At 42.4% G+C, this 14,421-nt stretch overlaps 1 protein-coding gene across 1 annotated transcript; it reads right to left on the bottom strand.

Annotated features, from left to right (window-relative positions):
- Positions 1 to 391: 391 nt before the first annotated feature.
- DDX4 (DEAD-box helicase 4) lies at positions 392 to 13,766 on the bottom strand. The gene is made up of 11 exons (XM_044293529.1): positions 13,754 to 13,766; positions 13,190 to 13,332; positions 12,314 to 12,466; positions 9,837 to 9,991; positions 9,460 to 9,589; positions 7,441 to 7,607; positions 6,979 to 7,124; positions 6,144 to 6,243; positions 5,136 to 5,412; positions 3,497 to 3,604; positions 392 to 543 (listed from the first exon to the last, which is right to left on the bottom strand). Exons 3-11 carry the CDS (start codon positions 12,362 to 12,364, stop codon positions 448 to 450), a joined length of 1,230 nt encoding a protein of 409 aa, XP_044149464.1. The 5' UTR covers positions 12,365 to 12,466; positions 13,190 to 13,332; positions 13,754 to 13,766; the 3' UTR covers positions 392 to 447.
- Between the last annotated feature and the right edge of the window lie 655 nt (positions 13,767 to 14,421).

Here is a 14,421-nt window from a genome sequence, read left to right as displayed (position 1 = left end):
TCTGTTTAGACGAATAAAGGATTTTTATATGACAAATGGCGAGTGCCGAATTACTTATATACTCTATATTTGAGAATTACTGAGAATCTATTATGGGCAGAGCACCACATGGATGGTTTGCTCGTACCACAGGATTGCCTGCATAATTGAAAGTCTGAAGTTCAGGCAGTGCCACCTCGTTCTATCCTTTTTGTTTGAATAAAAAAAAAAAAAAAAAAAAAAAAAAAAAAACACACACACAAAGTAAAGAAAACTTTAATTTTGTGCTCTAAAGTTTTCAGAGCAGCCATTTACAATGAACCAAAATAAGTACATTTCTTAACGGCAAATTACTACCTTAAATACGGGAGTGTGATAAACAAAATTCTAATTTTTACAAACATAAAACATATTGTTTCAGGAAAAACTGAATATGTAAGGACATCCAATCTGCTTAACCACATCTGACTAGCCCCAATCTTCCTCCTCCTCCGCTGCCGCCCGCGCTGCAGGTTGTGAAATGCCAGGATTGCTGTAACCGTTGTCCTCCTGGAAGTCGCCTCTCTGTAGCAGAGCAGATGAAGAGAAGACATTTCACTATGTGCCCAGCACAGGAGAGCATAATACAACTCAGACAGACCGGGACATTCATGAAACCGCTCTGAGGAAAGTTCTTGGCCAACCCAAACAGACAATCATTTTAGGGTTTATTCACATATTACAGATTTCAGGAAATTGCAGGGGAAAAAAAAAAAAAAACATGAGGAAAAAACCTTATCCTCACCTCTCCTGACAGGTCAGTTTTAGTAATTTCACGAATTCCCCATTCTGGAGCATCTATTCTTATTACCATGTTGTGCTATTGCTCTGTTATTTCTACTAGAAGTTTACGAATTTACTGCAGCTTGCAGTAAAGGTATACATGGGTGTTACCAGTTGGGAGTGTGTCCCTGCACAGTCTGACACACCAGTATCACTGATTAGACAGTCAGATACACCCGCTACTGGTAACAGCCAGCAGTACCTTTACTGCAGACCGCTGGCAATACATTTGTAAACTTCTGGGAGGAATAATACAGGATTATCACAACAGTCATAAGAACAAAGGCTCCAGAATTGTTATTACATAGGGAATGCAAGTAGTTACTAAAACTGACATGTCAGGGGAGGTGAGAGGTCCTCTAAGGCTACCTGCAAACATGTAGGATTCGGACAATGAATCTGCATCAATATACATATCTAACATGCAGATTCTATTAGGATTTGCCCCAGATTTCACCCTTTACAATGCAAAGTGATCCACAATGGAAATCCACACAAAGGGATGTTGACATCTAGAAAATCTGTAGATGAGATGTTTAAAAATGTAATTTCATACTTTATTAGGCCGCATTCACATGACTCTGGTACTGCCGTTCTCATTATGCAGACCGCAAACCCCGGATCCACAAAACATGGGCACCGGCCATGTGCACTCCGCACTGACTTCAATGGATCTGCGGTCTGTAAAATGCAGCAAGATACGGAATCATGTCCCATCTTTTGCAGCATGGATGAATGCGGCCTTACACTGCACACAAATGTGGCAAATTAACACGTAATATGCACTGTTGCCTCTAAGGCTCCTTTCACACGGGCGAGAATTCCGCGCAGGTGCAATGCCTAAGGTGAACGCATTGCACCCGCACTGAATCCGGACCCATTCACTTCAATGGGGTTGTGCAGATGAGCGGCGATCATCACACATCACTTGTGCGGTGTGTGAAAATTGCAGCATGTTCTATATTCTGCGTTTTTCATGCAACGCAGGCCCCATAGAAATGAATGGGTCTGCGTGAAAATCGCAAGCATCCGCAAGCAAGTGCGGATGCAATGTGATTTTCACGAGTGGTTGCTAGGAGATGTTTGTAAATTGATTATAATCAATTTACTGTATTATTTTCCCTTATAACAAGGTTACAAGGGAAAACAATAGCATTCTTAATACAGAATGCATAGTAAAATCTTGCATGAGAGGTAAAAAAATAAGGTTAACTCGCCTCATCCATTTGTTCGCGCAGCCGGCATAATCTTTTTTTTCTTCTTTGAGGACCTGCAAAAGGACCTTTGATGATGTAAGCGCGATTACGTCAAAGATCCTTTTGCAGGTCCTCAAAGAAGACTATGCCGGCTGCGCGAACAAGTGGATGAGATGAGTAATTTTTTTTTTTTTAACCCCTCAAGCAACATTTTAGTAAGCATTCTGTATTAAGAATGCTATTTTCCTTTATAACCATGTTATAAGGGAAAATAATAAAATGAATAGAACATTTAACCCAAACTTCAGTGAATAAGTCCGGGTTAGGGTCTGGGTACCAAATTCAGTTTTTTTCTCACGCGCGTGCAAAACGCATTGCCCCTGCGTGGAAAAAACTGAACATCGAAATGCAATCACAGACCAAACTGACTGCAATTGTGTGCCTACTCACGCGGGTTTCCCGCAATGCACCCGGGACGCATCCAGAGCAAATCCGGGACGCTCGTGTGAAAGAGGGTAAACCCTGACTTCCATGGACAACACTGTTTCCTATGAAATGAAGCTGATAAATGGGGGCTAATGACTAATGTGTGAAAACTGAGGCAAAGGAAAATTGGCACAGCTGCCCACAGCAACGCATCAGGTTACAGCTTTCCTGTTCCTAAAGGACTCTACATGGTCTGATGACCGGACAAGTATCGGGTGGACCATTCATAGGAACGCCGATTCTCAATAATAGCCTTGCACAAAGGTGCTGACGATCACCCCAATGAAGAAACGTTTGATCACAGGGTGAACACATCAATGTGGACACAAACTACCGTTCCTGGGAAGGAGATGGTCATGTGTAAAAAGCTGTCCGCTGCCTAGATACACAAACTGCATGGGGACAAAAGATCGCAGTAGTTATCACACCAATCAGGAGACTGCCGCAGGTAAATACAGCTCTCTCCTCATCTGACAATAATTAGCAACAAACAGTTCGTTCCCAATAATTGCCTGCTGAACTAGCTCAAGTAAAAAGGGGCCCTAAAGGGGGGCTCCTGAATGTATTTTGTCAGACCAACCCTCATTGCAGAACCTGTGGAGTGAGGTTAGTACTTAGCTGCTTCTTGGTCCTGGTTCCTTCGCCATAAACCTCTGGTTTGACGTCGTAGCAGCTAGTAACCTGCCCCCTTGTGTCATGTGAGCAGTTGATGTGATGCAAGGGGAGCAAGTCACCGCTGTGGCCAGTCATTGGGTGCACCCACTTCAAACTAGATGCTGACAGCAGGGGACTCGAGTGCTATGGCAGGGTAGCAAAGGAACCAGGACCCAGGAGAAGGCAAGTATGCTTTCTTCCACAGATCCCATCATGAGACGCTGCCTGCCAGAAGACCCCAAGAAGATGAACAACTTCTTGAAGGACCTCTGAAAAAATAGGCGACATCAGATTTATTGCCATGAGTAACTACTCCACATCTATACAGTTTTGTTTATTATCCAAAATACAAAACTTGCCTTCCTGCTATCCACTGAAGCAAATTTGCTTGGCTGTGAACTAAAGGATGGCATGCCATGGGCACTGAACGCCATCTCTTCAAGCCAAGCAGGTACCTCCTGGTGAGCCTATGAGGGAAGAAAAACAGAATTGCGAAAAACTATATATGTTCCAAGAACATCAAAAATGAAAATGCTGTTCTATGCAATAATGTACATTTACTGTAAATCCCATACATAAGCTGTAAAGCGTCAGCTGCTGCAAAACTGGTTTATTGCTCTCATTAGCAGAAACAATCAGTCTTGCAGATCTGAGACCTTTAGGGAACTTTTCAGACACATACAAAAGAGCAGAGTTAGGCTACTTTCACACTAGCGTTCGATCGGATCCGTTCTGAACGGATCCGCTCATATTAATGCAGACGGAGGCTCCGTTCAGAACGGATCCGTTTGCATTACCATGAACATGATAGTGCAAACGGATCAGTTTTGACTTTACATTGAAAGTCAATGGGGGACGGATCCGTTTGAAAATTGAGCCATATTGTGTCAACTTCAAACGGATCCGTCCCCATTGACTTACATTGTAAGTCTGGACGGATCCGTTTTCCTCCGCACGGCCAGGCGGACATCCGAACGCTGCAAGCAGCGTTCAGGTGTCCGCCTGCTGAGCGGAACGGAGGACAGACGGTGCCAGACTGATGCATTCTGAGCGGATCCGTATCCACTCAGAATACATTAGGGCTGGACGGATCCGTTCGGGGCCGCTTGTGAGAGCCTTCAAACGGAACTCACAAGCGGAGCCCCGAACGCAAGTGTGAAAGTAGCCTAAGGAATAGACATCTGAAAAACAATAGAATATCACAGAGCTTGCGAAGGCTCCTTAATCATCTTACAGATAAGAGGTGTGAACGGTTTATGATCTTTAGCTGAGGTTATCTCAGAGACCTGGTGCCCCCGCTATGAATGGAGCCAACTCCATAGATCTTGTAACGTGCCATGTCCTGTTTCCATTGCCTCAAGCAGAGTGATACATTTCTACCCCCAAATTCTTGTTGCTCTTTGAGATCTGACTAACTTTTAATATGAGGAATTTCATGGTGTACATTCAGCTATTTGCAGATTTATTATTATTTTCTAACTCATCCACTTTGCTGCTACTATGGAAATCCTTCATTGAAAATATGCAGCATTTCCACCATGTGCGCACATGCCCCAGGAGCTTACGTATTAAAGAGGTTGATTAAAGTTAATTTACTGTATTTTCCCTTATAACATGGTTATAAAGAAAAATAATAGCATTCTTAGAGTTAGCCCATGTTTTCAAGTATGCTTAAATCTGTTTATGCCACCACCGGCAACTTACCCAATACACATTAGCGATTCCTCCTCCTTTCCTCTATAAATGACCTTCTTTTGCAGCCTTATTTACATGTTATTAGTTACAGCCACCCCAATGATACTGGCACAGTGCCCCCCCCCCCCCCCAAATGTTTTCATCCGTGCACGGGGAGAAGCAGAAGCGGTGGTGCGGGGACCAGCATATGGGGGAACTTTTTATAGTCTTGAATAACCCCTTTAACACACTGCTGGTTAAGCCACCTTACTCCAATCCACTGATGGAATCACATATAGCATGGGTGATTAACACCACACTTACATCGGTTAAAACTTTCACTAGTCCACGGACAATTTTTTGCTCGTCATCACCAATCTTATTAAAAAAAGAAATGGCTTTTCCAGTGTTGCCGCAGCGTCCGGTTCGGCCGATCCTGTGAACATATTCGTCAACATCGCCGGGGATGTCAAAATTTATCACATGAAGGACGTTCTCTATATCTAATCCTCTGGCAGCAACAGACGTGGCAACAATCACAGGACACTGTCCAGAGCGGAAGTCGCCCAGAGCTTTCTCCCGCTCCCTTTGCTCTCTGTCCCTAAAGGGGGAAGAAAGAAAAAAAAAAAAAAGTAATAAAATAGAAGTCATATTTCATACTTTGTGCTATCAAAGGGTGAACACATCAATGTGGACACTAAAACCACCATTGTTTTATCTGGAGGCACGCAACCTTTTCTGTATGAAAATGTTTTTTCTTTTTACACAAGTTACACATCACGCCATCCTCAGCTGCGGGCTTTGCTTAGGCTACTTTCACATCTGCAACATGTATTCCAGCAGGCTGAATGTATTCCACTGACAGATGCAAACGGAACGCCTGCTGGTCCTATTAAGTAGAATGGGGTCTGGCGGAGATCTGGCCGGACACAAACCTCTGCACGGCATTCTCCGCGAGATCAGGGGGCCGGATATTCGTGCTGCATATATGAAAGTAGCCTAGGATGGACCCAAAATGTAGACCATAAAATACATGGGAAAAACCTAGAAAACTCCTTTACACTGTAATCACATGCCAGTTGTATGTAATGCAGGTCGAGCCAAAAGACAAGAAGAGACTAAAAGAGGGAATGGATATATGAAAGGACTTCCACAGTTCCTTCAGGCTGGTTAGAGAATACAACTATGCAAAGGAGAGCAGAGGAGTTGAGATTCTGTCAAACTCTTAATACAAAACTTTGAAAGAATGAACGGTTTTTTTTTTTAAATTGTCAAACAAGTAAAAAAAAAACATCTTTAACAAATCACTGAAAAACACATCCACACACTTACCCGTGAATGCTTGTGCAGGGGATATTTTCTTGACAAAGAAAAGTTGCAATGAAATCCGCCATCTTTTTGGTTTTCACAAAAACCATTGTGCGCTCATGGCCTACAGAGATCAGCACAAATGTTAATAAATGGTAAATACTCAAACTACATGGCAACAAGATAACTTGCCATTGGTACACCCAGAAAAGTCTCATCTGTTAAAAAAAACAAACATTTTTCCTGCACGTTGAACACCTTAATGGGAAAAAATCAAAATGGCTGAACTGCTCAAGGTGACCATGTATTAACACAGTCAACTGATCATTTGAAAGGCCACCATTAATTCTTCTCCGCCTGCAGTGGCTGCTTGGCCAGTCACCGCTTTCCCTGGCAAAGTTTGCCATTTGCCGGTGGTGACCCAACGGTCTTAAAAACCCAAATTCTGAAAATCCCAAGTCCTTTAAAATAGATAAAAATTCATATACATTCCAGAGAATAAAGTAGCACTGGAATCTTCACCAAGACCTGTTTCACACTGCAGTCATGAACTCCGGCAGTGAACAGCCGGCTGGAGCTTTCCGGATCTGGAATTACCGGAATGCCAGCAAGGCCCCACTGACTGGAAACAGCCTGCCAGAACTTGTAACAGCAGTGTGAATCAGGCCTAACCCACAGGGTAAGATAGAAAGTTTCTGCATTATGAGGACACACTTATTAGCTCGCAGGCTAAAGTCTGCACATTTTATAACAAGCTGCTAGAGCCACGTTTCTGTCTTGAATCAGCAGAAATTTACTTAGGGTGGGGAGACTCAGCAGAGCAGTGGAACATACATGTAATACTGGTTAGGATTAATACCTATGAGTTGCAAAAGTTCCAGCAGTTTAGCCCTCTTTCCAAACTCTTCCACTTCAATTATCTGCTGTTCGACATCACTGCACGCGCCACCAACTTGTCCGACAACCACGAACAGATAATCTGGCTTCAAAATCTCTCTAGCAAGACTGCAGCAAACAAGGAGGGGGGGAAGATTTCATAAATCAGAACAGGATAATAGAAATAGAACAGGATAAACACTAAACTTCAGCAGCGCATTACATGGTAAGGCTTTGTTCACGTATGCAAATGTTTCTGTTCTGTGTCATTAAAAGGTGCAGAACAGAAATAGTGGAATCGGTCATTTGACAAACACGAATGACACACCCGACTACAATGGAGTTAGTCTGTTTTCTCGCAGGGAGCACAGCATTTTTATTACAGAACATCCCTGCCAAGAGCCTCCAATGCTGATATGAACACGGCCTCAAAAGCAGCTCTTACTTTTGTATGGGCGTAGGGAACGTGGCACTGAACATTAAGGTTTGCCTTTCTTCTTTTTTTGGCATTCCTTGACTTGACAACAATTTTCTTACATCTTCCATAAAACCCATGTCCAGCATACGATCAGCTTCATCCAGAACAAGGTATTTCACTTGGCTCAACCCAATCTAAATGATAAATCAGAGAATTAGATGTGGAAAAAAGCATCATCCAAGATTTACAGATAGTTTCCACAGATCTTGATTGCTTGTTATAGTTCCCATAGGGAACATTTAAAGAGGACCTTTCACAGCAATAAAAAAAAATCTAAACTAAGTATACTATACAGACATGGCGAGCGGCGCCGAGGGATCTCCCTGCACTTACTATTATCCCTGGGCGCCGCTCCGTTCTCCCGGTATAGGCTTCGTTATCTTCAGATTTTTGGCTCAACTAGGAGGAGCCTGCTCTGGTTCTCCTGGGCGTCTCCTTCTCCCAGGCTGGAGTGCTGGCCAATCGCAGCACTTGGCTCAAAACCTGAGAGAAAAAAAACTCAAGTTATGAGCCGAGTGCTGCGATTGGCCAGCACTCCAACCTGGGAGAAGGAGACGCCCAGGAGAACAAGAGCAAGCTCCTCCCAGTTGAGCCAAAAATCTGAAGATATCGAAGCCTATACTGGGAGAACGGAGCGGCGCCCAGGGATAATAGTAAGTGCAGGGAGATCCCTGGGCGCCGCTCTCCATGTCTGTATACTTAGTTTAATTTTTTTATTGTGATTAAAGGTGCTCTATAAAAAAAGTAAAAATAAATAAATAAATACAAATCGCCCTTCCCCAAAATAAAATGCATACAACAAATTAAAAAATATCACAAAGGGAACTGCCTTGTGAAAAAATGCCTGTACTATTAAAATATTTATTCCATATGGCAAAAAAAGTGATCAGTCACACACCCCAAAATGGTATCAAGTACAGGCTACACCACAAAAAATGAGCCCTTACCCTGGTTTCACACATGAGCGTTCCGAAAGGAGCGCTCTGTATGCGCACTTGTACGGGCGTTTACAAGCGCGCATACAGAGACAGACGAACACACATTGTCGCGCGTTCCCGAAAGTCTATGTACGGGAACGCGCGACAAACGCTCAAAAAAAGGGTCAGGTACTTGTTTGAGCGTCGGGCGTTTTACAGCGCAATCGTACGCGCTGTAAAAACGCCCAGATGAGAACCATGCCGATAGGGAAGCATTGGTTTCTCCTTGTTGTGCGTTTTACAGCGCGTAGGAACGCGCTGTAAAACGCTCAAGTGTGAACCCAGGGTTACACAGCTCCATAGCTCAAAGATAACGTTATCTTCCATTAGAATATGGTAAAGCAAAATTTCATCTAAATATTTTTTTCAGTATTAGAACACAAGAAAAACTATGTATATGGTACGTGCGTCGTGACGTACTGGCCCGGAGAATGAAAGTATCAGGTCAGTTTTACCGTATAGAGAACACGTAAAAACAAAACTGGCAGAATTTTTATTCCACCTCATATGGTATTTTTTCCCCCAGCTTCCCATTACATTGTATACAACTGCAAAACAAGTCTTCATAAGGCTATGTGAAGGCTGGGAGCAAAAAATGAAAAATCACCTGGTCTCTAAGCGGTTGTCCTAGCCTTTAAGTGAATGGCTTTCCTCAGGTTAGACCATCACTAGCTTATCGATGTGTCCAACTACCCCCAGTAATCAGCTGTTCTGTTTAGCTCCGTCAACATTGTAGCAGACTATGCTCATCACTGCAGTGCTGCTCCAGTTCACTTAAATGGGAGAGCACTGCAGGTGCCAGCGATTACTGCAGGATTCCATTGCATACTTCTGGCAATGGAGCAACACAACTGCTTAGAACCCAATGATATGATATCCAGAGAAAAAAAGTCATCAATATCTAAAAGCTGAAAGATCCCTTTAAAGGGGGAAACTATTCATGGGTAAGCTGAAACTGAATTTTTACAATAGCAGTTGATTGATCCAAATTTAAGACTAAAAGAAATACCTTCTCCTTGTTAATAATGTCCAGTAACCTCCCAGGTGTCGCACAAAGGATATTGCAGCCTTGAAATATCTGCCGCAGTGAATGAGATGTTTGTGTTCCTCCATATATTACAACTGGACGAACGACAGTTCTGTGTTAGGGAGGAAAATTACATTAAAATTTACAACGAGCTGTCAACTGAACACCACTATCTGGTATATGCTGCACTGTGCTTATCCCATATCGGTAAGCTGCGGACTAAGTAACCAGCAGAAACCATTTCATATAAATAGAGAAGACAAAAGCGCCACAAATGCTAATCCGCTACTGTCATCTCAAGATCCTCCAGCCTTGTGGAGCAAGGTAGTCACATTTCAGATCACATTCATTAGACGTACCCGTATGCAAATTTCCGAGCATCTAGGTAAATCTGATTGATCAGCTCTCTGGTAGGAGCAACAATAATGGCTTCTGGTTCCTGAATATCTTTAAACTGACTCGCTGCAACCCCACTTTTCATCATATGAGCCAAGATGGGCAACAGAAAAGCAGCCTGTAATAAGGGAAAGACGACAGCACGCAATTCAATACAGTTTCTTAAATACTTCTATAGAATAGAGAAATCTGCAGCAATGATTACTAAGACAACTAGAAAGCCAAGACAGACAACAGCTAGCGGTCATCCCGATATGCCATGAATCTAATGGATAACGTGCAATAATTGCAGACAGATCGTCCAACCTTCAAAAAAAATTGGAAGGCTGGAGAAGAAATCAGAACAAAAGAAGCGGACAAGGCAACTGCTCTGTCTAATGATTAGGCCAATAAGCTGCCTGGTGCTGTTTCATAAGTGTATAAATAATTTATCTAAATATCATAATTATAGCGGATTTGATTATACCTACAAGAGGCCATAATGCTATATGTATGTATTTTAAAGATGGCTGAGAGAGGGTCATGGGAAGGACGCTGTTAATAAGATTTCTTCTCGGATGTACCAGTCTGAAAAGAGGCCTTCTAGTCTCCTTATGGATTTATGACAGTAAATAAGGATGTTCTCTAGAAGCAGCTGGTGCTAATTACCTCTCAGTTTTTTTTTCTGAAGCAGAAAATCTGATATCTTCATACGCTTATAATAAACTTTATTTTTGTATAGGAAAATCAATGAGACATGTATTGTTTTATATTGTTACGTATTCTTAAGGACGTTTATGTATCTGTCATTACATATATTTCTCAATAGGAATACATATATTCCTATTATATGATAACTGTTTAAATATCGACTTTGCTAATGAGTATTTGTAAAGATGTGGTATTTTAGAAGAAATCATTTTTTATTGTTTTGAAGAAACAAAGGTGACTTAGTAACCATCAATCACCCGTTGGTGTAGCAGAGGAGGCTCATCATATTGTTATCGGTCCCATAATGAAACAATGTGGGAAACATTCAAAGGGTGCCTAAATGTCTGTGCTTAATTGGTAGAAGTGTCAGAATTAATCCCTCTAGCTTTGATTTAGGACCCAAAGGTCATGTGTATAGAATGTGAGAAAGTTATACTTATTTAACCCTTAATAAAATAATACTAATAACTTAGATAATAGTGTCACCTAGGGGTAAATGAGTAACATTACATTAACAGCAGAAGTGCATTTTGGGTAATACATCAGTCCTTATCATATGTACACGCCTAGCCGACAACGATTGGAAAACTCCAATATGTTCCTAGGAAGATGTGTCTGACTAAGAGAAAACACTGAGAAACAAAGAAAACCCAGGAGAAAGATCCTAATGACCAGTTCGTACCTTAGAGCTGACTTCCCTTAGTCTCTCCACATCTGCATTCTCGGTAATGTATAACTTTATTTTGTGTAGTATTGATATAAATTAATCAGCCTGATATTCCCAAACGCCAAGCTGTTGGCGGATGTATAGTTGTTTAAAGTGCTACATCAATATTCCGAGGATACTCAATGGCTGACAAGCGACTGACTGCCTAGACACAGACTATGGAAGTGGGTAACGCCTTCGGCAGATATAAATCCAAAGTGCCTCGGCTTGATGAATATGGCCTCTTAACTGCACGACTAGGCCACAGGACCGTGGAAACAGGGTTTAGCAGTGTTAGAGCCATTAGACAGCCACATAACACTAGTGATAGCACCAAAAAGCTCCTCTCAAGATGGGAAATATGGCTGTTTGGTACACAGGAATGTGGCCACGAAGTGCATCACAGAACAGTATTGGTCTGTCAGATACCGCAAGTAGACAAAGTGTCGATACTGGTGCCGGCAAAACAAAAAAGTTGTAGAAGGCCTGACAAACAATCTGATCAGAAGTTCAGTTACTCCATCTTGCAGCTGTCTGGTGGATGAGACGGCATGGGCTTTTCAAATACTGCATCAAGTGAGAGATTAAAGGGAATCTGTCAGCTCCAAAACACCCCCAAACTAGAGTAAGGGGTGTACAGAGTCAGAATATGTCATTTTTATCTTCATAATCACTTGCATTCCACACTGTGCGCCCACAAACCAGCAGTAAAATGTATTGAGACAGCTTCTCTAAATCTTTATTATGTGCGTGAGTCTAGGATTCTTCTCTGGTAATATATCTCCTTATGGAGGAAAAAGTGCTCTCCTGTCATTTGGCCAGGACCATGGAAGTGTGTATAGGCTTGCCCCATTATTCTATAGTGTGCAAGCACAGCCACCGCTGCTGAACTGCAGGGTGGTCATAACCCCTGGATATGAGTACCGAATACTGCCAAAGTGACAACTCCTTTAATGAGAGCAATAAACCAATTTTCTAATGCTATTAACACTGAACTCTCTGCCCCCTGCCCTGCAACATGTATACAACCAATTGTGGACTTACAGTTTTTCCAGATCCTGTCTGGGCACAAGCCATTAAGTCACGACCTGCCATTACAATAGGAATACTGTGCTTCTGTATCGGCGTCAGCTTCACATAACCCGCCTTATAAACATTCCTGGTTAAAGTTTCACTGAGATCAGCATCTTCAAACGACTAAAAAAAGCCAAAAGGGAAAACACTGTAAATTTTTATTTATTTTTTATAAGCAGCATCAACGTTTGGTCCACTTTACTATGGATTAATGATGTAGTAAGAAACATTGGCCATAACCAGGGATGAGCGAATAGACTTTGGATGCTTCATACACAGGAGCTCCATACAGTATAAGAATGTATTGGCTCAGATGAGCCTAAGTTATTACAGTCTCCGAGACTTTGTGTAATAACTGAATTATTACTTTAAGGCTCCATTCAGACGTCAGAAGTGGATCCGCAATACACCCGGCCAGCACCCCCATAGAAATGCCTATTCTTGTCCACAATTGCGGTCAAGAATAGGACATGCTCTATTTTTTTCCGGAGCTGCGGACCGGAAGATCGGATGCAGACAGCACACTGATGTCGGCATCTCTTCCGGCTCCATAGAGAATGAATGTGTTCGCACCCGTTCCGCATAATTGCGGAACGGATGCGGACCCATTCTACGGACGTCTAAATGGAGCCTATAAAACCTTGATACCAAACTCAGGTTCGGTTCCAAGGTGCCACTAAGTCATAACAAATCCCCCTGTTAATAAATTGTTTTTAGAAATATTGCAGAGTTTCATATTAAAAGGCAATTGCCTGTAACCAGGGAAGCCTGCTTGTATTTTACGTTGCCTGAACGTCCAGACACTCTTAAAATGTAGCACAGAAACAATCAAGTAAATGTACTAACCAGTATTGCAGGCGGCGCATTGACTCCAGAAACATCAACCAGGATTTCATCATATTTATCAAAGTTAATACCAGTTTGGTAATGCTTGAAGATATCGTCTTCACCATCAGGTGGCGGAGGGGGAACATACGTCACTTTAGGTCCTAAACACAGACATTACCAATTAGGATGAGAGGGGATAGTCATGCACCACCAAAGCACACCATAACCACATAATGCGACCATGTGCAGACAGATGGTCCAAGAAACAACCTGCATATTCAGTATTCCGCCTTTTCATTCACCCTCCTATAGCCCACTGAACATTTTTACTGCTCTCCCGCTCTTTAGGCAAAAATAAAAGACCCAAGTACTAGGGGGAAGGGAAACATTTCCAAAGGAGAACACACTGACCAATATTGCGCCTTTCTTTGTACTCGACATTAGATTTGAATTCCCCAAGTTTGATGTGAAGCCATTATGATGGCTTTTTGAATGGGCAGAGGGAGTTTACAAGGAAGTACAATTTCTTCAAAGTCTTGTAACAAACACCAACATATCGGAAAGCCACCACTAAATACATACCGGTATCTGCTTTACCAAGCTCGTCTTGACCTATAGAAACAAAAACAATTAAATCAGAAGTAAGGAGAAAAAAAAAAGATCCTCTTTTGGTAAGCTGGGATCACATCCATCAGTTTTTTCATGCCTGAGACAGACTGACTGGTCCAGCATCTATAGGCAGACACATTGTACTGGCCGACGCAATGAGACATCCAGTGTTACAACTGGGATTGCTTCCTGCATTATTTTCCCTCCTTTGTACCAACAGGACACCAGAGGCAAAATGCAAAGATGGCCGGATATATGGGCCCTGCACAAGAACTTTACAGCACAATTTTTCCAGCAAGAAAAGCATTTAAAGTTGTTGACCGACCCACAAATATTTCCACAGGATAAGTAACAAATGTAAGAAGGCTGTGGGTCCGGGTGTGTCATCCAGGGAGTGGGGGAGGATGGCTGTGCCCCTGAATTCCCTGTGCGCAGATGTGAAACCACTGCTCTAGTCAATGCCGATGGGACTGCGAAGTGAGGATAACTCAGGCTATTCCACAGACTAGAGCAGTGGTCACGCACGTGTCTTACCCTTCATAGATACAGGGGACAGAGGTCAAACGTCAGGGAACAAGTAGTTAGGACCTTCTAGGTGGACCTGATTTGACTAAAAAGATACATTCTCATTAAAATAAACA

The sequence above is a fragment of the Bufo gargarizans genome, chromosome 1, assembly GCF_014858855.1.
Source record: "Bufo gargarizans isolate SCDJY-AF-19 chromosome 1, ASM1485885v1, whole genome shotgun sequence".
NCBI classification, from domain to species: Eukaryota; Metazoa; Chordata; class Amphibia; order Anura; family Bufonidae; genus Bufo; species Bufo gargarizans.
Note: the sequence above shows the minus strand (reverse complement) of the source record. Positions and strands in the feature narration are given on the sequence as shown.

Coding starts and splice junctions, on each gene's coding strand:
- DDX4 (XM_044293529.1), bottom strand. CDS start 12,364: ATGGCAGGTCGTGACTTAATGGCTTGTGCCCAGACAGGATCTGGAAAA. Junction 9,992..12,313: donor AGACAGGATCTGGAAAAACT/GTAAGTCCACAA, acceptor CCCTTATTACAG/GCTGCTTTTCTGTTGCCCAT. Junction 9,590..9,836: donor GCTCGGAAATTTGCATACGG/GTACGTCTAATG, acceptor TCCCTAACACAG/AACTGTCGTTCGTCCAGTTG.